The sequence below is a fragment of the Stigmatopora argus genome, chromosome 3 (genome assembly GCF_051989625.1).
Source record: "Stigmatopora argus isolate UIUO_Sarg chromosome 3, RoL_Sarg_1.0, whole genome shotgun sequence".
NCBI lineage: Eukaryota > Metazoa > Chordata > Actinopteri > Syngnathiformes > Syngnathidae > Stigmatopora > Stigmatopora argus.
The window spans coordinates 14,225,162-14,251,231 of NC_135389.1; the positions used below are offsets into that span (position 1 = coordinate 14,225,162).

Genomic DNA, 26,070 nt, shown 5'->3' on the forward strand with positions numbered 1-26,070 from the left:
TACGTGTACATATTGTGTTTCTACTTTTGTTCACCTTCAATCTGTTTTCTTGAGCAGACCTCCTCTTCTTTAAATTCTCTTCATTCCTTCCTCTTTGGCTGGTCTGTATAAATTTGCTTTCCTTTTTAACGTTTGAGTGCCTTAATCTTAAACCACGCACAAATCCGGCGGAACCATTTGAACACCCTGGCCATGTAGCATGAAGATGGCACGTCAAGCGAAACTTGAAAAAACACAAAAATGTGCTGTGATGTCCCGATGGCAGACACATGAGGGCTGCCTGACCAAGGAACATCATAAATCCAGAATCCCCTCCTCCCCCTGCCCTATCAAGAAGAATTTATAAACAGTGAGGAAAAAAATTTGCGGGCATGTCTCAGGACAGAAGTTGTATAAATTCAAAGTTGCTTTTGACAAATTGGCATATGTCCACCCAAGCAAAACTGGCCTCTAATAGCATCCTCTCTCACACGGACCGTAAAACATCCACGCTCGCCGAGAAATCTATTCTCATTGCATTTAACCTCTGAGAGCGAAATGTGTTTTTTAGAGCTGTGTGATAAAACATATATTATCATTCCGTGGGGTTGTTTATCAAATTTTTCAGACACCGTGCTTCAGATTTATGCCTTGGACGAAATCTAATTTGTGATGTTCAGCTCAAAAATAGTTTGAAAAAAACCAGTGTCTTTCCCATGGATACTTTCTTGAATTTTTTAACCTTAACTGTGCAGGAGGATTTATGTGCCCAGACTCTTGAGGATTAATCTACTGACGGACTTAAGTTCTGTACTTCATATATTTTTAATGATCATAAAATAGTTTTATTTGAGTGGGGGGTGTTTTTTTACCAGGAGATTTTTTTTTTACATTGTCATCATGGCCAAGCCTAACATTCTTTAGTGCCCAATAATCTTAGTAGACCAGCCTGGTCACCATGTTTCAAAATGAAATCACAGAAAAGTAAATTAGTTGTATATTGACACTCAATTTCAAACCCCTATTTTTTACCCTAAAAATAAAACAGTTTAAAGCCTGGCTGAAATTTTGAATTTGGACTCCTTGGCAATATAACTGCTTCATGGCAACATTACACAAGCAAATATTTTTTGTACCGCATTAGTTAAGTTGGTGGCCTGGTGGAGGAGTGGTTTGCGTGTTGGCCTTGCAGTTTTGGGGTCGAGGTTCGATTCCAGGTGAGTCCTCACTGTGTCAAAAGTGAGTGGGTTTTCCACATCCCAAACACATGCAGGATGGGCTGGTTGAACACTCTAAATATCCCCGTGATTAGACTGTGAGCGTGAATGGTTGCCCGCCTCCTTGTGCTCTGCAATTGGCTGGCCATCGATTCAGAGTGACTTCCATTTTACAGGACCTTGATCTTGTATTGATCTGATGTTTCCTCTGCAGAAAACTACTAACATTAGAGTTGTTTTTCTTTGTGAAAGTCCGCTTCATGTGTCGTCGCAGCTCTTATACATTCACTGCCAGCCTTCCCAGTCCTAATTAATCGGGCGTCTATTGCTGTCAACGGCAGCAGATGAGTTTAAAAAAGGACACCTCCTAAAACTTCTCCTATTTTGCCTTTGAAAGCATTCATCCAATGTTTTGCCCATGCCATTGATTTGTCTAAAGGAGTAAGTCCTGAGCAAAGAAAGAAACACATGCAAGCGGAGCTGAGTGGGCAATGGGAATTGCCACCATCCTCCATTTCCAAACTTCAGCCCAGCACACGGCAAAAAAAAAAACAATTTTGGGGCTGGCAGTGACAGCAGGCGAGACATAAAAGAGGTGGTGGGCTGAAGAAGATGAACACACTATGTTGTTTGATGCTGAGGATTTGTTGCCTCATCTGCCACTACTCTGCGAGGGGACTTGGGGATTTGCGGTCAGGGATTACAGCCGTCCACAACGGCCACTTCTGAAGCCGACGATAACAGCGGTCGCCCTCTAACAGCCTCAAACGTAGCGATGCAAGAACTGAGGCTGGCGCAGGATGGGACAACTTTAAGTGCATGCCCTCCAAGATGACTGCCATCTCGGTGCTTTTGTTTCTTCTTTCTGCATATTTAAAGTGCCTTCTGGCCTGCGCGTGAGTGTGACTGCTATTTGTGTCTATCCTGTAGTTGACGTGATCAGTACGTGGTTTTGGGATGGCAGTGAATGATCATGTTTCAGTGCCTTTGAAAAGGGAGACTGCAGTCAAAATGGAGAAGCCCAGAAGCAGATTTACAATGACAGTGCTGGAGCATAACCATATGGTAAAACAAAACATTTTATATCGCCATCAAATGCGTGAATCCTTGCGAACACGTAACCCCGCCACCGCTTCATCAAGCGTTAACCGAGAAGAGCCCGCACTGCTCAAATCTGTTATGAAGATAAACTACGCTCTGGTTAAGATGTCAGCCTGGCTGAAAAATGCTTAGCTGAGTTCACAATGTGAAGCTTAGATGTTAGTGCCTAATAAAGGTGGTACTCTGAGAAGAAGAAAAAAAGTAGAGTTGGGCCTTTAAATGGGTCCCTTGTCAGTTTTTTTGTTTTATGGCTCGGCCGATTGTCAGAGTAAAAAGCTGTAAACTGTTGTATTACATCTCAAACAAGCATACATTTTATAGTTTATGTGCCATTCTTATGGCGTTTTGAGCCAGAGTGCATTTTTTAGAACAGCATTTTGTGATGATAAATCTCTGATCTCCAAAATACATTGACAAATCTAATTGGAGACTTTCTTATCAAAATGTGGCCCAGCCGCTACGTTAAATACAATAAAGACATCCTGCTTAGTGAACTCAGACGTGAAATCGGCTATCGACCTATTCTGGACACGCTTGTCAGTTAACGTTGTGCCAGATATTGACATGATGGAAATGATGTTAGAGTGTTCAGTCACTTCACTTAGCAGAGAAACACTTTCTAAGATCAACTTTGATGTGTCAGAAACTAGCTGTCTGCGAAACATTTTCTAAACATTTTTCTAAATGCCCACTTGAGGAGCTCGAAGGCACTCTGATAAAGCAGCAAAAATGCGAGAGAAAAAAAATGGGCGTATTTTTTTCTTTAGATAAAATAGGAGAATTTGATTTCAAGCACAATCAATAAGCGTCTTGGAGTGTTTGCTTGGAGGAACCTTCATAAGAATGCAACAAGTAGATAGCTTCTTTGTATTATTATGTCAAATGTCACTGTTCTGGGTTCAAACATTAGTCAGAAACATCTGAAGCAGCCCTTTTAACGATAATGTGCATAGTGAAAGAAAGACTCATTCCACCTGATTCGCTTCTTTTCCTGCTTCAGCAGGGATCTAAGGGATTCATTCTTGCAGAAAAACACTTGCTCTGATTGTGATAATTAAATCTTTCCAGCCAATTTAGTCTGTCTTCCTCCATGTCATATTGACTGTTGCCACCATGTGGTCAGCAGGCAATGGAATTGAGAATAAAAAAAGATAATGAAAGATAATGTGTCTTGTGAGTTGATGATTTAGCATGGTAGAGCAGTCAATCATCACAAATGTACCATAATATTTCATTTGATGTGATTTAAATCCTTTATTAGTTAAAGTAAAATGGACTCCCTCAGAGCTGTACACTTTATTAAAAACCTTTAACTTGCAGTTTTCTTTTATAAACCCCAATTCAAATGAAGTAGAGACATGGAGTTAAACATAAATAACAATGCAATGATTTACAAATGGTCTTATATTTAAGGGAATACAAAACAAAGACAAGCTATTTAATGTTCAAACTCGTAAACTTTGTTTTTCACGAATCATTAACATAACATTTTATGGCTTCCACCCATTTCACGAGAGCTGAGATAGCTTCCCATTTACCACCGTTTTACATGACTTTTTCCTTTAACTACATTCAATGAATGCTTGGTAACTGAATATGGTAATTTTTAATGCTTTGTACTCTTATTTCTGCATATACACCTTCAGCTATCCAGCAATCAGATGTCCCTGTTGTCATATTACGCTTCATAATGCACCACACACATTCTGATTGGAAAACTGGTCTGGATGGCAAAGGGGCAGCCCAGTACCAACGTTTTTGGAACACTGTTGTAAAACATTGAGAATGTGTCTTTCTGAAATATGTAGGGTATCCATATTTTTTTTTGTTTGACAGCATGTTTCCCCAAAATATCTCTCAGGATTATTGGTGCCTTCACAAACATGTGAGCTATCCATGCCATTAGCACTAAAAGACCCTCATACCATTACAGATGCTGGCTTTTGAACTCGGCGCTGTTTTTGTTCTTTTTTGTCCAGATGGCATGGACAAATCCATAAAGAACTTCAAAATGTGATTTTTCGGACCAGAGAATAGCTTTCTACCTTGCTGTCTACAACACAACATTTTACAGCATTTGGTGCAGTGGATTATGTCCATCATGGAAGTATTGCTGATCCCGTTGCGTTATTTCCTTAGCCTAGCATTTTTGTTTCAGGTGTTTCATGAGCATTTTTCAAGCGCCTCAGATTTTGTCCCTCTCTTTTGGAATGTGGTGCAGCTTCCAAGTTAATCATTATTCACACAAAAAAAAGCTAGTTCTCTATTATCTGTCGGTGAGTTACTAGAGTGGAATTTAGTCAATGTATTCTATGCATGTTTACGCATCGATTAAAAATAATCCTCATGGATTTATTTCTTACGGATTTATTGTTATCTATAGTTTTTGATTTTGCCACGAGAGGGCATGAGGGTGGGCACTTAAACTGTGATTATCATGTCTCATTGCTGATGAGAAGTTGCTTGCTTGTAGTTTCTGAAATTGTTAGCTTTAGAACTCATGTCTGCTCTTCAAGTGTGTTTATAACGTGTCTGGGCTGATGAGACATTTAGAGTGCAAGCCGGGCTGTCGTAGTTCATTTGAATTTACTAGGGCCACTGTCAATGGCAACCGATGTGCTTTGTATGCAGTAAAATGACTGCATCACTGATGTTAATTGCGACTGATGTTGCAATAGGACGCACATGACTGAACATTGACACTACAGAAACACATCAACAACATTTCTACTGTTGTAATTTATTATCGAATTTGTAAACTTGTCAACTGCCATTGATGGTAATTAATGACCGATCCATTTTGACTCTCAAAATGCTTCGGACGTCCATGAGAGGTAAGAAGAGCTTGGGCCATTGTGGGTTGGTGGGCGTGGCTAGTCATCGGCGCATGGACGTCACCATAGTTTAAAGTGGGCCGCGCTTCAGCCTCAGATAAGAATCCGCGGAGGAGAGAAGAGGAGAATCCAGCGGCTGCATCATTTGCCTCAGGTCCGAGCGTTTTGCATCCTTCCGGCCACGCAATTCATTATGGGAGACCGTGTCACCCGGAAATATCTGTTTCGTTCAAGGCGTTAACTTTGCATTCAAGGCGCCATCCTCAGGGGGTGAGTTTTCATTTATCTCCCTTATATTGAACAAAAAAATGTCTGTTTAATTGGCGCGGTGATGCAAAAGCTGAGATGCGTTGCTTTTGTTCCATGTATTTGCTTAATTGTTTTATTTTATTTTATTTTTTGCAAGTTTTTGAAGCTCGTTCGGGGCTTTTGGAGAAGATGTCGATGTGGTGGCTGTGATACATTGAGCTTTCTATTTAATTGGGCTGTTGGCGAATCTATCCTCTGGAAAGAGGCGTCTCGTGCCAAAAGAAAAATGGCTGGATCAGCCAGGAGAGCTTTTCAATTTATTGCCAGCCCATTGTGTCTGTCCTACAGCTGCCGTAGTCCGTTTAAAGAGAAATTCAGGCAAATGACGTCGGAGTGGCGAATTTGGATTTTTGATCCAAAGCCTATGAACGCCTCAATTGAAGACTTCTACAGTGAAATTGCCAGTTATTTCTTGCGGCACGTTCCGTTTAAAGGTTCACTTTTCATATCATTCTTACGAGTGCTCGAGATGAAAGTTGCAAAGAGGGTGACAGTCACTGACTGATGAAGAGCCTGCTTCAGATCAAAAGAGCGCACGCGCGCATGTTGTTGCTAAGTTAAACCGATAGATGGCAGTAGATTGCAGGAGAAGCAAGCTGATTAAACTGCCATTAGTCTCTTTATCAACGTCTGCATTGTTTAATAATGGAGCTGTTCCCGCAATGGTGGGAGATTGAACAAGAACGCACACACACATACACACATAGACACAAACACACGCACACACACGCACACACACAGACACACGCACACACACGCGCACACACGCACGCACGCACGCGCACGCACGCGCGCACACACACGTACACACACATACACACACATACACACACACACACACGAAAGCTAAGTGTTGTGCAGTGCGCCGGTTTTTCACTATTAGAGCTGCATATTAATTATATTGTAGTCACAGCTTTGCATGGATTCCCATAGACAATTGAAATAACTAAATCATTGTTACATGACTGCATATTTAGATTTGTTTATATGCATCAGTGCTTGGGAAAATGAAGAGAAATCACATTGTTGATGAATTCTCTGAAGTTGACTCCGATCAAACAAATGATCATGAAACCCATTTGCTCAATAAAAAAAATGTATGCATGCCAACATTATTATTCACCTTTTAAAATTAAAAACGGTTACCTGCTTTTTGGGGGGTTTGCTGTAGTGTTTTGGTTCCTCAACTGAGCCTGCAATTGCTCGACAAACTACTATTAAATAAAATCCTTCAAGGGTGCAAAGTTTGTTGTGTCTGTCACAGGCCACTAAAATTGCATCCAATGGAAATCGTGCCTTCCTCAATATGTGACGGTATGGAAGGTTGACATTTTATCAAGGCTGAAGTGCAGCTTCCTGTCATCATTTCATATCATCTCAGGCGTGATTCTAAATAATAAAAAGTATTTGTGTTAATGTGACATTTGAGCAGCTGTTGGACTTGGAAGAAAAAAAACAACAACACACGGCCACTGCACTTTTAATTGATTTGGATCCATGCACACTCACTATCTATTAATTAAAAATAACACCAGAGTTGCGTTTTATTAGTGTATAATGAGGATGTCTGTGTCTGCCGTGCTATGTGCTAACGATCGATAGAGTGAAGTTCACCAGGTCAACTCATTATAGCGAGCTCAGCACTATAAACCTTGCGTTTGAAATGACATGTGAGTACGACTCAGTACGTATAGCTCAACATATATTGTTGTAATTCAAGACAGATCTAAACCTGGGTATTTTTCACTCAGTTTTGTTCTCTTCTGTCAAAACAGCTCAAAAGCAACAGCTCCAATGACCTTTATTCCGCCAGTGAAGCTGTTTTTTCCTCAGTGCTGACGGATAGCTCTTATTATTTCAGCAAAAAGCACATTGAACACTGTGCAAACACCCTGAAGCCATAACAAGTACATTAAGAAAAGTTAATGAAATACATGTCATTCGCTTGCCTTTTGAAAGCTGTGGCATTTACATGTTCCTACTGAAGGGTTGAAAACAATCAAACATGGGCCATAGCTTCTCTTTTGTTTTTAATACAGTATAAAAACAGCCTTACAGGAGTATTTTTACTACAATACATTCATTACAATGTTTCTCGATCCATCTTTATGCACCCAAGGCACATACGTTTGTTACATTGGGAAATATTCAAAGTAAACCAATTAAATATACTATATAAATGAGTCAGAATAATGACTAGCATTTCACAATTGACATCAATTTGAGTATGGCCTAAATAGTAGAATACCAGTCGGATTAATTATCCATTGGTTATTATAAGTTAGCAGCATTGATCTTCGTTTGAGCATTCTTACTATGAATAGGTAACCATCTGCTAGGTGCATTTGTCTAATTTCTGCAGCTTTAGAGAATTAAAACAAAAATGGATACACTTATTTGATTTGTAAGGATAATGCTGCGCATGTTGTTATAAGTGGCAATACAATAGGCTCCCAACAGTGTGTTATATACTTCAGTTCAATCACAAAAATGACAATGTCTGACTAACCCAATCTTCGCACCTTTTGTCATGGCAGAATCCTGGGAGTTATCATATTGTGCAAGTGCTCACAATGCTGTGGCTTACCGGTGTGTTGATGCTACAGCTTAAAAAAAGATCAGTTTTTAAATAGCACTCAAAGTGCAAAATGATGATAGATTGTTCAAATGCCACACCTTTGAACTCGGGCATCAGCAATTTAAATTCGGCTTCGTTAGCCGTCCCTCAGGTCTGACCGTGTCTGCATCTGATTAGGCTTACGTGAATTTAATTAGTAATTGGACAATTGCCGACGGTCATGTTGGTCAGCCGGCACACTGCGGAGAAAAAGATCGCCCGTTCTGATGTGCGCCAGGGAGGAAAAATGGTGAACAGGGACCGATTTTGGAGATACGGGTGCTCCGGTGTGGTGCCGTGTTTATCCAATTTTCCTCAGGTGCAGCCCCTCCTGTAGGGGAATGCATCTGCATTGATGCTTAAGTCTACACTGATAGATGAACTCATTAGATTTGGCTCTAGTTTAAAACAGCCGTGTGGTATGTATGGAAGGATCCGCCTTATAATTTTCTGAAAGTGGAGTTTTTCCTCTGTCACTTTCAGTCAAAGGATGCACACTACATCTAATTTACAGCAAGAGGTGTAGAAACTACCAGCATCAAGAGCCCTCTTGTGCGGGTTTGTGATATGATGCGCTTTGTCAATACGGTTAACATTCATTAAAGGTCTTTAGATGACAGAAATCATCAGCATTTCTATGCCCAGTGACCTCCTGCTGAACATCTGCAAATGAGATACACAGCCTTTTATCACTAATAATTAGAGTTTGAAAACAGAATCTGCTTGAGTAATTTAATCATTTTGACCGGGGTGCCTCAAGTCTGGATCATTTGGCGGCCAGCTGAGTCGTACTGTTTTGACATCTCCTTTTATCAGGTTAAATTGTTGACCGTTTAAAATGATTCATGTTTCTATACATTTTGAGAAAAAAAATGCACACTGCTAAAGACACGCACGCTAGTAAGTAATCTTAAGATAATGACTGTGTGACAGAGTCCCAACTGAACTATTATCTTTGCTTAGTCAATTTTTCTTCTCTGTACTGACTCTAGTTAGATGTAGTCATGATGCTCTATAGTGTAAGCAAGACATACTGACTGCTTAATGCTATTTGACAACATAAATAGTTTAGCGAGAGGCTTAACAATGAACTCAGAAGTAAAAGAGAGGCGGAAAAAAACACTTCCTAAACAATATCTCCTCCCATCATCCGATGACGAGGGAAATTTGTCAAAGTCATAAATTAACGTTAACGTCTTGCCCCTGTTCCCTTTTCATCAAACATTATTTAATGAATATTGAATAATTTATCAGGCACGCTGACAAAAGAAAGAGGCATGAAAGGTGAAGATGAACTGTAGGAACAGACTTGATTAAGTTTTAAGGCTCATCTAATAAAACATTTTTTAAGATGCAAAAGCTGGCCTAACCACTCGAGCCAGGTAATTTTGATATCTGCTATTGTGCACGATGCTCTAATTATATTTCCCTTTTTCCTGGCCAAAACAATCAGTAACATGGCAGGAATAAGACGAGTCCCATTGCTAAGGCCACATTTGGATTCCAATTACTCTGCGGAGGGTTATTAGCCCAATTTTTTTTATGTCTGTCGTACAGCTTGTTTATCGACCATTAGGAAAAAAAATGTGTTATGAGCAGCATGACTAATCACATGTCTGTAGTATGGCTCTTTTTATATTTAACGTTTACTCATAGAACTGTACCACCCTTCCATCCAAACTTTTATGATAAATACCTTGACTATGAAAGTGTTTCCTCATAACTGACTCGACAAGCCGAGTCCTAAAACTCAATAAACTTGTCTATAAACTTGAATTTCACACATTCCTGTTGAGAAAGCTTTTCTTCAGGTCCTCAAATATGTCTGTATACGTATCTACACTGACCAAAAACATGTATGGTAGGCAGTTTGAACACTCTAAATTGTCCCTAGATGCGAGTGTGAGCGTGAATGCTTGTCCGTCTCATCAAAATGTTATGTTATGTTGTAGGTCCGTATCATAGTGAGGGCTGTTTATACTGCTTGATATCAAAAACTAGACCGTGTTTTAAAAAAAAAACAGTTTGTCATTACCACTTTAAATAAATCTTCACACAAGAAATTTTGACCATGCGCTTCTTTTATCTTCCCGTAAGAGTGTCCAATCTTTGTCTACTGACAAGACTTCCATGGCTTTGACTAAAACATAAATTTCCTACTTCCTCGCATGCAGACACCATACCACCTCATAATTAGCATGTCATATCATATCAGACCAATTCAGCCACACGCCTCGCCTCTTCAATCAGTGCCTGCAAGTGAACTCTGGCATATGTCCAATGTCTATTGATGGATCTCCATGCTGTCATCCAGGCAATTTTAGCCAAATAACACTAAGCTCCAGCACGCGCTTATTCAGCACCCGCCTACCTTGCACGGGATCAATGGGCAGCTGTCAGGACGGGGAAAGGAGCATGCGTTAAACCACGTCTGGGATTTGGATGTTGGATAACTGCCCACCCGACAGGGGTGCCTCTTGAATAATACAGCAGCACAACCCCGCCATGCATCACTTTTTGGCCCCACACTGGCAACGTTTTTGCACTCAGAGTGGGTCAGGGCACTCGGCACATGGCTGAGGTAGCGATGGTTAATATCGGAGCCACCTAAAACAGCTATGGATGAAACTGTGATGGAATATGTCTTGGGTCGCCAGAAATACGCCGTCGTGTCCAATTTTTGGGGCTCTACTGAATCTGAGTCTTCAGATCCTGCAGTATCTTTCTATTATTGACAGTGTATATACCATATTAAGTCTACCCACCTCAGTTCAAATGTCACTTTTTTGTAGAGAAGGTAAAGTTAGTGTAAACATTCGGAAAGAGGAAGTAAAAATAATTGAGATGTGTGCACACTTTTGTCACTGGGAATATGGCTAAGAAAAGAATGAATCTGTCACACTAAACACATGATAAATTGGAATATGCTCAATCCTGCTACCCTTTCAAGTGCTTCTCATCACCCAAATAAATGTCAGATTTTCCAGGAGGCTTTTTATCAATATGATCCACTGTTTTTGTGGTTTTCATTTTATGACAAACAGTGTTGTTCCAAATTGGCACAAGTGCAGCTTTTCATTCTAACTGATTGAGTATAAATTATATATATTTTTACCAATCAGCTGTTTTAAATGTGTAATCACTTGATTACAGTCAGGTGCTGCTTGTGACTGAAGAAAACTCATTGGTTAAACTGTCCATGCTGAGTCCGTTTGAACAAAAACTTGCAACTAGCGTGCCATTTTGTGGAGAAGTTTGGATACCCTGGTGGAGAGAGAGCACCTCAGTAAGTCTGCTATCATTTTACCTCCTGTAAAAGATTGACTGTTTCTAATATTATACCTCTCTAAAGTAGTGAGGCTGAACAAAAAATCTAAACGCTTTTTGTTTTCCTTGCATTTTTTTTTATGAGCTGAGCTCTACTTGCAACAAAAAATGGCTGGTGTTTTGAAATCAGTGTATGGAGTACGTTTTGTGTGCTGAGGTAATCCATCTACTTCATGGCTGTGGCATCATGCTGATTACACACCATGATTTACAAAGGTGTGCCTGACCTGAGCTTTCCCACAATAAAAGATAAATCTATTTCTTAAGGTAGAATTTTTGGGGGCTTGACCATGGATTCGGCATAAAATATTATCAGGATTGATAGCACGTTATGCTTTGTCAGGCAAGTTGGGGTCGCATACTTGCTAGTTATAAGAGATGTACTTACATTTTTACATAGATTTGTGTCCATGGCACAATTGTTTATGTTTACCATATCTTAAGTATGAGTAAGTATATAAAAAAAAGCTCTCAGCATGTTTGGTCATCGCTGCAATTTATGATAGGTAGGCATATATCTGAATGAATATCTGTCTAACAGTCAATCAAAATGGTGTAATGCTATATTTGTCAAGTCAAGGGTGTTGGATATAATTATATTTTCAATACAGTGAATTGTTCAGAGACTGCAAGTGATGCTTTAATGTTGTTTTTATTCGGCGAATGACTGGCCATGCGTGCGGTTTGAAAGGAACTCAATTGAGCTCTTATCTCGCGCATGTTTTAAAAATATTCTGAATAAGTCGGCGAATTTTGTTCAAGTGAACTGAAGGACACTGAAGTCACAGCGGCCAAATTGGATCCACAACTTTCATTCTAAAACGTTTAATTCAACTTTCATGTCAGCACGCGGGCGATGTCATCTGTTCTAAAGGAGCATGCCAAGCCATTCCTCGTTCACTTATTGATCTCTCCTCCAAAAAGGTCAACGTGCTACATGAGCTTTGAAATCGAGTGCGATGTTTGGAAGGTAGTCCAGCACACACCTGACGACAAGGTTTTTAAAAAATTTTTTAGAAGATTTTGCAATCATACCTCACCCAAAAAAGGGCTTTTGAGCCTGGGTGTGTTGACTTCTTATGTTCACAGTAAGCCTTTTGACAGTTTTGTCTGGAAAATTAATTATTCGGTAGGGGTGGCTGAAAAACCTTTCTTCTACATGCAGATATTTTCACAAGTCAAAACAAACGTGGTTTTTCCTTTTGAGCACTGAAAGGTTTTCATGCGGAGCTAAAGCAGTGACGCGTGCCCCCGCGGAGCTTCTTCTCTCTGTTCCGCTCACTGTCTTCTTCACACACCGCTTACCCGGCGACATTTGGCTCGGGTTTCTTGCTGCGCCGCGTCTCACATCTTGGACACTGACACAAAATAAATGAAGATGCTCAGAAGACGACTCAGGGTTCAGAGTTTGAAGGCTGCGTGGCTGAGGTGTGAAAGTATTGGTGTGTAAAATTGCCCTGACAGCCGCACTGTTGTTTGAGCATCTCATTGTGAGACGGCGTCACTATATTCTGCTGTCTTTTCGTCCTCCACCTTTTCTCTTTTTCATATAGCAGATGAAAGCAGTTCAAGTGTTATGCAGAAGTCACATGTTTGTAGCTTTTCGTCTGCGGCTGCTGTTTGACCCAGTCAGAAGTAGATATTGTGGTATTTTGTCTGCTTCAAAAGTTTTGGGATATATTTTTTTTTGCCCATGTGGGGAAGAAGAAAGGTACACTGTTGTTTGGCAAGCACAGCAAAACACAATTTGTTGTGACTTGCAAGTCAACTTTGTCTACAAACTTGAAATTCATGTAAGAGAAGCTTTAGACCTTGCAAGTGAAAAGAAATGCTTAGGTACAAAGGTAGAACATGATGACAGCTGTGATTCACTGAGGATAAAAAAGGGAGCAGTTGATCTAAAAAGGGAAGGAATCAAAACAATTAGAATATATAATTAAGAAATGTTCAACATGAAGTGTATAACATATTTTAGATGAGATGTATGTGAAAAAATCCCAAGATCTCACATTTCCAATAATTGATTTGACTCAAGTAAAGCACTTGAACACAACTGCCACTTTGATGTACTTACTCTTATTTTGAAATGCAGCCCCCATTAAATTCAGAAAATAAGAAATCTTTAAAGATTTGTAGTTATCAATCACAAGTGATCACCTGGGCAGGATTATTAAGAATAAATGAGTGATCATGCGAAATATTTTTTGGACTAATAATGAGATTTAAATGACTTGTACTGCATTTCAGCGCTAAAATAATAAAGACCGTGTCTTCGTTTATCCATCCATGTTATTTTATCCCTTAACTTTTACCATGCTATGTTAACTTATTAGCACAACTGTGAGAATCCGAAGTCACGCAGCATGAATTCAGTTCTATCTTGACAATAAAAGTTCAATAATATGATGTTCAGACCTTAGCCTAATTAAATGTTCTAAAACCAGATCACTTTAAATTTTAGTTAAATAAAATAAATTGCTGTAAAGTGTGATAGTGGTGCCAGTCAAGTATAACGCAACTATAACTTTTCAGGGAATTTACATGGTTTTGAATGCAAGACGTAGGAAAATTCAAGTTTGAGAGTGGAATCTTTTAGCAGGCAATGTAATCGGTGGCTTTTAATTACCGGTGGCTTGTTAATTAGTGGGGGAGTTGAGTTTGTGGTGCCTGACATTGGAGGAACTATTCATTTTCTCTCCATTCGATTTTAATTCTGCTCACCATTGATGGTGATCCTTCCCATCAGCTAATGATAGTACATTTTTTTTGTACTGATATATTGACCCTCTACTGATCAAATGTCTTGACGATCATGTGGCCGCATCAGCAAGGAATTTCTCAGCACGGTGGAGAGTTGAGGCACTCCTGGTAGCTGGAGAGTGAATGGGCTGGTGTTTGTCTCCTCAAGAAGCCTTTTCAGAGAAAGAAATACAATGAATGAGGAGCGGCTGCCTCCAAAGGGCTGTATCTAGTGTTGGCCTGCCCTGCAGTGAGGCAAGGTTATTCACATGAAAGATGGTGTTGAGATTAGCGAGCCCTGCCTCGGCTCGCACGGATGTCCAGCAATGCCTCGCTGTGTGATTTATGAGAGTCGTGATATCAGCGCTCACCGCATGAATAAACCATGTGGCCGGAATTTAGCTCCCGTTAAACGACGCCCAGCACTTTCCCGAGAGTCTCGGCCTCCGAGCGGGACTTCCCGTCAGGAAAGTTGTGCTGTTGTCTTATGGCGCCGTCATTAGTCCGCTTATTGATGGCAGGCGGTGGAATCTTCTCTCAGCGCCCTCCAAATTGCACATAATGAATGACTTTGAAGTTGAAGTTGGATTATATTAAGTCTGGTAATGATTAGAAGGTAGTCTGAGAGAAAGAGTCGAATGAAGATTGGGGGGATGGAATGTTCTCGAGTCAAATGCAATGTCAAAATCGGTCATCGCTCCATATCCACCCTTGACTGAAATGACTAATGATGGTCTTCGATTATTGGATCCTTAATTGCGAGTTGTACGACTGATTGTTTTTAATCTATTGAATTGCATTTAAAATGGATTGCATTGCTCAATTGCAACCAGCGGAGACACTATTGAGTCCACCACAACTTGTTTCAGCTATAAGAAGAAAAGAAGCTATCGATTAAAAAGTTGGGGCACATCCAGTCAGGCAAAGGTTCTAATGTGGCACCACTCTTCCATGCAGCCTTGTTCTGCTCAATGACACTGGCATGGGTACAAGACTCTAGAAACTTGACGAGCAATTATCCTAAACCAATAAAAAAAAAATTAATGTTCATTTTCTCTCTCGTGAATCAAGGACATTAAGTCAAATAACCGTCCTTCGCGAGCGGTCCACAGTTATCATTCATCAAGTGTCACCTCTTTTACCTTGTATACTAATTCTAATCACTTTCTCTACCTAAATTACATTTAAATGAGGGGGAATGCATTTATTATTTTAATCACAGTTCAAAGGCATTTGATGTACTGTGGCACTCAAACCTAATCACTCACTACCGGCCCTCCCATTTAAAAGGGAGTGGATAACTACTCACAGTCAATGGGAGCCAATGAGCTAAAATAATAGTTTTTTTAAATTTTCCAATCTTTTCTTAGCAAAGTGACTGTACAGATAAAAAAAGATTTGTTTCAATATCACTCAGAACTCAAATAGAGATGTGGAATATAGTAGCGCATCCATTAAATGAGCATTTCGATAAACTGCGTTTTTCACAGCTCGGAGCAGGAACTATAGTTCAGTTAGTTGCTTTAGTTGTAACGTAGCTGCGTGGCACATCAGACACACATACATTTATGCCGCTAACGCAAGGGGAAGCACCACATCTCAGTTAATGAGACCTGCATCTTAATCAAATCCTTACTTCATCCATGTATGCACAACAGTGCTTGCCTTATCATAGCGATGCTCGCTGCTGCCTGCTTACACCTGGAACCTTTGGATCAGGCCAAATTTGGCTGCAGGAGAATCCTTCAGTAATGATTAACACTTCCAGGGACAGCGGTTACTACAGCGGTGACTATTCAATAGCAAGTGACTATTTGGGTCATTTAAAATAACTTGAACATTAGCATTTATGATTCATTTTCCATTTCGCTTACCCTCACATGGATGCAGGGGCTGCTTAAGCCAATCCCAGTCAACATTGGACAGCAGAGGGAGGTTCCCTGAATTGATACCCAGCCAATCGCAGGGCACAATGAGATGAGTAATCATACATGCTGACACTCAAACCTCAGAACCATTTAGAGCACAGGTGTCAAAGTGGCGGCCCGGGGGCCAAATCTGGCCCACTGCATCATTTTGTGTGGCCCGGGAAAGTAAATCATGAGTGCTGACTTTCTGTTTTAGGATCAAATTAAATGAAGAGTATAGATGTATATTAAATTTCCTGATGTTCACCCTTTTAAATCAATAATTGTAATTTTTTAATCCATTTTTCCTGTGTTTTTAGTTCAAAAATCATTTTGTAAAATCTACAAATATATTTAAAAAAGCTAAAATAAACATTGTTCTAGGTCTATAAAAGTGGAATATTCAGGGCTTTTAATCCAGTTCTTTTAATCCATTTATAAAAGAAAAAATCTAAATATTATATCTAAAATGGTCCGGCCCACGTGAAATCAAGTTGACGTTAAAGCGGCCCGCGAACCAACCCGAGTCTGACACCCTTGATTTAGAGTCTTTAAGCAGTCTAACATGGATGTTTTGGGGATGAGGAATGACTGGGCCATCCACATTTATAAATTACTAATACAAGTTTAATTTACAACTTCATGAATAGAAACAGAAATTCACACTGTTAAAATTTAAAAAAAAAAATCATAATGTGAAACTCCTTGCATGCCAAAGATGGTGACAGGCATCCAATTAATTTAAAATGGGAAAAGGCTGTGAACATTCATCTATCAGTGCCATTGGTGGCGCTAGACATCCAATCCTTCTTGAATGGACATTAATTCGCCCATCCCAGTCTAGTAAATAGATTGGACATCTAGCTCTGTCAATAGGCACAGATTGAGCAGTGAAAATGTATGTCGGGGCTCAGCTCGCATTTAGATGATTATTAGACAAAGAGAGGGTGAGCGAGAAGAGCACCTCGCTGATCAGGCATTCTCTCTGTCGCTCACTACCCGATTGTAACGCTAGATGATTTCCCAACCTCAACTCATGTCTGAATAATCAGGTTTGAAATAAACGAGCAGCATTGAGATGAACCTTGAACACGTAGCGGGATCTTGTGATAGGATGCGTGGACCTCTTACAACAATGTGCTGAGCAGAATTCATGCAGGATTGCAGGAGCTGGTCAGCCAGGGGACACGCTGCTTAATTGCATTGCACTCCAATAAGTCACAGGCTCAAGACACCCAGCTTTAATCACGCCGATGTCACTACCGATAGGCACTGCAAGGGGGCCCAGGGGGTGCGGTCTTTTCATTGTACGCGTCTGGCCACACTTTGCGTGTGACAAAACACCAGTGAAGTTCTGAATCAGTTTTCAGTAGTTCAAACTAGTTTTGCTGTAAATTCTATGTTAAAACATGGGCCTGCGCGAGAACCCTAAATGATGCTCCAAGATACTATGTATCACCCAGTGGGAATGCAAATTTAGCAAGAACCACCAAAGTCCTGCAGTTCAGCATTTCAGTACATTTTGCTTAACTTGCTGTTCCCTAACAGGAAGCTCAATGGCAGAAAAAAGAAAACCACGACATTTTTGATCCATGCATTTTTGTAGTGCTTCAAAATGGAAGAAAAAAATGCCAGGGGTCGTTATTTTTGTTGTTGTTGCACCGAGCGGGTATGAAAGAGTCAGACGGCGCTTTTAATTTGTTTGTTTTATTGTTGTGTTCTTTTTAGCAGCATCACATGGCTTGTGGTGTGCTTTTCACAAGTCTAAAAAGTGTTTCTATTTAACCGTTTTCATCAAATACACAAACATTTCGAAGGTTTCATTCCCTGAGATAAAAGCAGTGAGGAATACCATCTTTATCAGGATAATAAACTCTCTGGAGCAGATTTACTTTGATGTTATGTGAATGTTTGAAGTGTAAACACAAGCAAAATGTCTTTATAAATGTTGACTGGGAAACGGATTTATCCTTACAATGGTGAAAAGCAGCATTTAAAAAATAAACACAATATTCAGGGTCAATTGAAAAGTGTTTGCAACTCACTACCGCGCCTCACTGGTTTGGGTCATTTGTTCACTAAAATGGCAAGTAATTCCTGGTGACTGGTCTGCGATGTACAAAATGCATCGATGAATTGATGCACGTAAATTCAATCTTTCAGCACTTGACTCCCAAAATACCTCATACTTTTCTGCTTCCCTTTTAATTGCTCACATACTCCAGTAGTGTTTTTTTTTTACAGGAAAATCATGTCATGGTCACCAGGTGTTCAAGTGCAAACGTACTAGCTTGTTATTTCATGGCATAATAGCAACTGCTTTCACAGATGCTTGGCGCCGTCTTTATCCAAGCCCTTCTTATTTCTTCTATCTCATTAAGGCACCTAGCGAACTACAATAGACTAAACTCCTGATAAACTCATTTAAATTGATCACTGTCAGCGTCTCTGATTTAAAATGAGTTGGACGTCTATCACCCTCAATGGAACTGATTGAGTTCATGAATTGGGCTAACCTTGCACCTTTTGTATTATGGCTCTATCTAATGGACTCCATCCACTAGCAATTCAGCACGTAACAATACATGATAACGACGTAGCAAATTCAAAACGGGGTTAACTGAAGGAGCCATTTCCTCGTCTTTGAAAAGTACAAACTTTTATTACCATTCCGACCTTGTAAAGTACCATTTGGTGAACGATTGAACGTACCTGTTACACAACCCCACATAATTACACATTTAATCACGGTCTTATGCTCAGTCTGAGATGTTTTGTTTCTTGCTGACAATTGGACATCAGTTGTTTTGCTCCAAGTCGACATGAAATACTTGCTGAAGGATTATTTACTCTAATGCCAGTAATTTCAGATACCCTTCCATCACCCTAAGCCATAGTTTTCTCATCTTTGCTTTTTTGTGGCCCTTCTGTTTCATTTTTTTTTTAAACTGGATTTGGTATTTTTTTTGCTGTATTGTTACTTTTTAACAATTTTTTTGGATATCTTCAACACAATGTCTTTCAAAATAAAACAATAAAATGTAACACTTGTTGAGCTAGGGAGGTCCTACCAAAACGGTGTTTTTGTCTTCTGAAACAACAATGATTTTACACTCTCAATTCATGTATTTAGACGATTAATGCCAATATTTACAATAGCTATTGTACACATTTTTAGCAACCTTTGTGTTTATGTTTGACATTTTGTCTAACCAATTATACTTGCATTAACATATTATATTATGTTAAATTGTTTGCAGGAACATGCTCATTTCTGCCTGTATTAATACTCTGTTTTCACTGTAAAAAGAAAAGCATCTTTTCATTTTGCAGCAAAAGTGCATTTTCACATTCACTTTTTCACATTCACTGCAATATGTTCATTTTTCATCCTCTAAACTCCAACTCTTTATTTTCCTCCAGGAATAAAAATCTGAATTGATGATTCAAATATACCGCATAGCGTATTCAAAGAGAGTAGTTTCCTTTGGAGGCAGGTCGTCAGTGAGACAAAGATATGTTAAATGAGCTTATTAGTGAGGGCAATGGAGTGTCCCGTCCTGGCAAAAGAAAGAAGCTGAATTATTCATTGGACCAAAAGACAAAGCAGGCATATTGTGTGTTTTTGATCCCCATCCCATTAATGCCCTCTGACCTCATGGAGGAATCATTAGGAGTGCATTAAGGTTGATGACAAACATACGAATGCCGGGTGTGCATTCTACGCTGTCGGTCTAGGGTGGGCTTTGTTAATGAGAGCAGATCATTTGGTCGCATGGCGGACGAGCTCCTTGCAAGCGTTTGAAGTGTGAGCTGAGTTCATTGTGACTGCCCCTCTTGATTTAATACAGCCTTTTATTCCTTTAGCAAAGCAGCGAAAATCAGGTAGGAGGCACACACGTAGTATAATGAAATGAAAACGGTGCAATTGGATGTGGAGGCTGCAGCGAATAAATTGGCCTTTCAAGAGCAGCTTACGTGAATTGTACCCTCGCGGAGTGTCTCACTCCTGTAACAAATGTATGTGAGTCTTTGTGTGGAAGTGTGGCGCAAATGTGTGTCTTGTGTGTGTCATCATAAGCTCATTAGTTTTCTTCTTGCCAACAGATTTGTGACCTGTCATCATTCCTCCCAGAGAGGGTGTGTCTGAACACACAGAAGCTTTCACAACTCTGCCAAACCCCTGTCTGTGCTCTTCAGCATCCATATAGGCATTACTATTAGGTGAGTGTTAGTTCACGTGTCCCGTAATATTAGCTGAAGTCTTACTAAATCTGTCTTTTAAGAGATGCGCTCACATTTTATGTCGCTACCACTACTAACAAGCTTACTCAAAGAGCATGGCTCTCCGTCATGGTCTAAAATGTTTTAACTGCTGGATCCACTAAGATCCTAATAGCTGAGGGAGGGGACTTTTATTCATGTCTCTCCAAGTGAACCAAACATGATTAGAGGATCTGCAATGCCAAATTGGAATCTATTGTTTTAACACAATGTACTTGATAGTACGCTGCAGTTTTATTTAAACCTGATTTAAAGACCACAGCTTTTTGTTTTATTTATTTATTTTAGCTATGACGCCTTTTCCCAATAAGGATGTGTGGGTGAACTGGTGCCTTTCCCTATTAACTTTTGGGGAACATTTTGGACTGGTCGCTATTGCATGGCACATGAATTGGTGGCCATACATTTGCACATGAAAAGTACAATTTAGGATATTTGAAGAATTAATAAAAGCTGTCTGAGACACAATAAGATTATGCACTGGCTTAGTGTTTGTGTTATCTCCACACAGACGAAATGGCACACCCTTGGATAAATTGCAACTAGAGATGAGCAATGTTCCCTCTAATTTTTTGTTTGTCTGGGCAGAAAGACAACCTCCCTGAGCACACTGAGTACCGGTGTGAGCAACATCATCATTGCTCGCTATGGGCACACACCAGTATCACATCTGCCATAAGCAGGTGTATGTCTACTACACATAAATGATTTAGTAATAATAAAATGTAATGATTAATATCTATGAATGGGCGGCCCGGCGGATGAGTGGCTCGCGCGTCGGCCTCACAGCTAAAAAATAAAAAAGTACAAATAAAAAATACAAATTGGAATTTTATTTTTTGCGCTCCATATGATTTGCTCTGCGCAGAGAAGACGAGAGTAGTGCGCAATTGCGCACGTGCGCAGCTTAGAGGGAACATTGGAGATGAGCACTTGACTACAAGCCAAGTTGCACACTCCCTTTAGTCAACATTACACAATATACACAATCCTTTTTTATCAGTTTAGTATTCTATTAGAACTACAACTTGTCTTTACTTTCACCTTTTCAGTTGTTCTGCATTGTTGCTTCATTTTGCATTGTGTTCCTTGCGTTCTTTCAAACCTTTGTTTGTGTCATTGTGGGACTTGTGTTCCTGTCACTTTTCTGAACTTACATGTTGTCCTTGCGTGTAACATTTTCCCTAGTGTTATTTCCTCGCTGATTTTTCCCCCCGACTAGTGTCCCACTGTCAAATAACATTTTAACAACCTTACAGAGCATGTTTTGCTTTTAAACTTGCCCGTAACCTCAAATGACAGTTTCAAATACATTTACTTTATGAAATCAAATGTTTCCAAATAGCTATGACATTGCCTTGCGAGCAGTAAAACCATAGAATCGTCCCCATTTTTCAACATCACCACAAGCAGAGACACAAAAGAACATTTAAACCTTATATGATTTTTGAAGAAGTGTTATTATAAAATAGTGGAATAGTGGTTAGCAAGTCTGCCTCACCCTTCTGAGATCGAGGGTTACGGCTGTCCTGTGTGGATTTTGCATGTTCTCCTGGTGCCTGCGTGGGTTTTCTTTGGGTACTCCGGGAGACCCCACAACCCAAAAACATGTCTAAGCGTGAATAATTGTTGACTCATTGTTGCAATTGTTAGCAAAGTTGACTGGGATATATTCCAGCTCCCCCCTAAAGCTCTTTGAGGATAAGCGGAATAGAAAATGAATGTTATCATTATCTTTAACCAGAAAGTCTCTAGCAAAGAAAAACATGCCATACTTCTCTGCAAAACACCATCATTTAAGGCACCTTTTAGCCCGAACACCTCGTCGCCAAATGTGAAAATGAGAAGTGATGTGCCACTCCAATCAGCCAGAAGAGATGACGGTGAGTGGTCTCATCACAAGAGCAGTCAAATCCTTTTTGTCAATTACGTAACGCCCCTCTGGTGTTTAACCACATTCCCTTGAGGATGGCCCAGAAAATCATAGCGGTCATCTCCTGTAACAAGCGTGCACCTTGATTAATCATCCTGTTAAGAAAATGAACATGACAGTAACCTCTGCCTGCTCGGATGGACTGCTACTTAGAGCGGGTGAAGCTTTGATTGATTTTCCCTCACTTGGAAGTGAACTACAGGCAGCAATCAATGCGGAAGATTAGCAGAACATGCGAACGCTGCTGTTAAAGGATACAGTCACTCTGATGTTGAGCTCAATTCATAGGAGGCACTGAAGCGCATGTGGGATTCGTTAAAAGTCTGCAAAAACTTGCGAGATGGAGCCAAATAAAGGCAGCAGACTTTATCCTCTTTTCTATCCCTAGCTTGTTGCTTTCGATTAATGTAGTCTTTCTTTCTGAGGCTGATGTCACTTTAGTGCCACTACCGTTAATAGCATGCTGGTATTAACCTATGCCACGCAGTGCATGCTCATTCTTTATGTTTGTCTCCTCATTTGCTTGAAGAAGAGGGAAATGAAGGAAATTTGTCATTGTCACCCCCTACCCCCCACCATCGTATGTTATCTCCCTGTGTGTTTATGCCTAATGAAATAAGCTGCAGGTCTCAACAAATCATCGTCTCCGTCAGTGTCAATGTTGAAGGTTGAACGTCTCCCCGAAGGAGAGAAAACGTAGTAACTTTGGAGCGGGAGAGATTGTTTTGGGAATTCAAAGTACTTTGATGTGTCTAGTGCTGAAAGAAAAATTACCAATTGACAGTAGGTAAAAAAGAGATAATGAAAACATCTGTAAGAGCGCCTATTGTTATGTCATAACGATGTCAAAGCACATGCTATTTTTTTCAGACAATATCGAGGATCTTTTCAGACTCTATATTGTTGCAACATTACAAGCTTATATTGTTCCCGTGGTACTTCCTTTTAGGTTAAATGATCCCAGATTGTACACATTCATCACCCGTATCTCAGAAGAAAATAATTTCAAGCCTTGGCAAAGGTCTGTTGTATCTGGGATTTATGTCAAACAAACCTTTTAGTTGTATTCCAGGGTATTATTGGATCATTTTTCTTTGTTAGTCAAGGAAATGCAGTAGTTTACTACTTTCTTGTTAATAACCCGCTTTTTTTTTTTTACATCTGAGGTAGGCAATGATTAGTGTGCATTTACATTTCTGAGAGCTATTTTGTAAAAATAATTCATTTTGTTCACAAATTGTTAAAGATGAAAATGAAAATACAAATGAAATACACAGTTTAAACATTAAGATTGTATGTTTTCCCAAATATTCACATACTAATTAAAAAATAAAATTCAATAAAGATGTGACTTTATTGTTTCAGGTTGAGTGATGAGGTCACTTGTCCGTCTGTCCAACCTGCTCCTCATTTTGGGCTTTACCGCCCACGTGCGGACCCTTAACCCTGATGACCCCAATGTCTGCAGCCACTGGGAAAGGTCAGCACATTCGCTCTTTTTTTGCTCCTTCAAGAATAAATGAATACAAACCAGCACGAGGAGGGTCCAGGAGAACGAGCCCGTTGAGGCAGGCAGCATCTTTAGTGAAACAGGCTCTCTCTACCCAAGTCTTAGATCCATTCTCAACCATTACAGCCGTATCGATTTGGCGCAGCCTGAGTCGAGGCACTGTGAGGGATGGGGAGGAGTTGCTGCTTCAAATGAAATACACAGGAAAATTGATCAGGCTACTCTCATTCCCAATCAATCACAACAGCCAGTGAGCCGGAATAATTATTAGCCGGGCCGGGTTGTGTCACTTATGAGAAATAAGATGGAATAATTTCTGCCCTGGCGAGGGGGTGGAAAGAAAACCGAGGTGATATATTACCGAGATTATTGCCTGACCAAGGTGAGGGTACTTAGGAATGCGCTTCCGCTTTGTTGGCATTGATAGCTTTCCCATAAGTGGGCTTTGCTCGTGGCTTTTGCTCACCAATATCCAGCTGCTTCTTGCGCTGCGTACATCAATAAAATGAATCGCCAATAAGGTCCTTTAATGCCTTTTATTACAATGCTTTTGTTGAAGCTGTACACTCATGGGACCTTTTCATTCGATGTTGGGGCTATGGCGCTACGTGAGATAGTAATTACAATTTGAAATGTTTTTCTCTCTTTTAGTTACGCTGTCACTGTTCAGGAATCTTACGCTCATCCGTTTGACCAGATTTATTACACCAGATGCACTGATATTCTTAACTGGTTCAAGTGCACAAGGCACAGGTAAGCTTGAATAACCCAACAGTTTGGTTGCTTTCAGGTATTATAATTTTTTCCAAGATTTGTGAATATCCTGGACTTTCCTGATCAATAGAGTTGGATAACTGAGCTTTTGTCTTATAACCGTATCATTGTTTTAATGTATAAAAATGGCTACAAATTTAGTGGTGCCCAGATACTATGTCTATCAACTCATTGGCTGCCGATGATGATAATGACCGTCTAATCCATTTGAACTGGGTGGAGTGGCAGTGATAATTCAAATAGATTGGGCGATCATTGCAGTCAATATTTTATTAAATATTGTCCTTTATTTGGGGTGTAAATTCCCATTGATGTCTAAATTTGATAGGTTGGTAACGAAGCTATACTAGACATAAATCCTTATTTTGTTCTTCAAAATGTTTTAACATATAAGATGGAAATTTGAAATTGGGTTTTCCTTTGGGACGTATAGTTGCTATAAAACATCTATTCGCAAAACCTCTCACCATAGGTTTTAAAAACTTCCGTGGGCTCTTTAATGAATATGTGCATTTTAACGTTTTGAATTGCACTGTCCATAAAAAAAGTAATCAGTATAATGTTAATATTTTGCTGAGGTTGACATGAAAAACACCATACTTAAGGTGGGTGTATTTTTGTGTTTTTTTTCCCATGTTGCTCTGCTACTTTGCTTCTGAGGAGAATGTGCAATCGATAGCTATAGGGAGGCTTTGTACCTCAATGACTTTGACTACTTCCGACTCCTTTCTACTTCAACAATAAATCAAAGCAAAACATCTCCGTGTTTGTCTTTCTTCCCCTCTGCAGTTGTCCCACATATTGGACATCTCATATCTATCTCGCTGTGTCTTGTTTCCTCAGGATCAGCTATAAAACAGCTTACCGGCGGGGAGTTAGGACCATGTATAGGCGCCGCTCACAGTGTTGTCCTGGCTACTTTGAGAGTGGAGACTTATGTGTCCGTGAGTATCCCTTTTCACCCCTAATCCTATTTTCCATAAAAGTTTCCAGTGTTGTATTTTAAAACAGTGAGTCCCAACTGTTCTCCGGTGTCTCTTGTCCTGTGATCAGCATTTTCTTTCAATAAAAAAGTCACCTTAAATCATATAGTTTTAAGAGGCACACGCATAAAACTCATGAGAAATGGGGAACATGTCAAAAAATAGAAATCACTGCACCAGTGTAATTTTACATGGAGAAAATGAATTTGGAACTCCAATCTCGCCATCTTTTAAATCTTTCATTGTTATTCCATCCAAAACAATGTATTAGGGAACCCCCTGCCTTATTGTTTTCCCACATTTAGGATCTACTTTTACTCTGAAGTAATTACTTTCACTTTTTATTGTTTTGTGTTAAAGGAAAAAAAGGCTGCTATAAATTCAAAGTCACTTGTTATAGAATTTCATAGCACCTTTTTAACATGTTTAAAGCGCCGAGTGAGCATGAGAACAAAAAAGCTGTACGCATCAACAAAAGGTTTTCATGATATAGAACAAATTTAAAAAATCTGGGTAATTTTATCGTATTTGCATGTTATGTTGCATTCTGAATGAA

At 39.8% G+C, this 26,070-nt stretch overlaps 1 protein-coding gene across 3 annotated transcripts in view; it reads left to right on the forward strand.

The window, feature by feature from the left end:
- Nucleotides 1–5,250: 5,250 nt before the first annotated feature.
- megf11 (multiple EGF-like-domains 11) overlaps nucleotides 5,251–26,070 on the forward strand; it is a 74,864-nt gene continuing 54,044 nt past the window's right edge. For 2 of the 3 annotated variants that reach the window (XM_077596377.1, XM_077596379.1), the window contains exons 1-5: nucleotides 5,251–5,401; nucleotides 20,138–20,254; nucleotides 23,613–23,727; nucleotides 24,409–24,510; nucleotides 25,375–25,475. In XM_077596377.1, the coding sequence (XP_077452503.1) occupies nucleotides 23,621–23,727; nucleotides 24,409–24,510; nucleotides 25,375–25,475 (310 nt within the window). In that variant the 5' untranslated portion in view covers nucleotides 5,251–5,401; nucleotides 20,138–20,254; nucleotides 23,613–23,620. Of the gene's footprint in view, nucleotides 5,402–11,214; nucleotides 11,344–20,137; nucleotides 20,255–23,612; nucleotides 23,728–24,408; nucleotides 24,511–25,374; nucleotides 25,476–26,070 lie in introns of those variants that run through there. The other variant, XM_077596378.1, reaches the window with a different exon arrangement.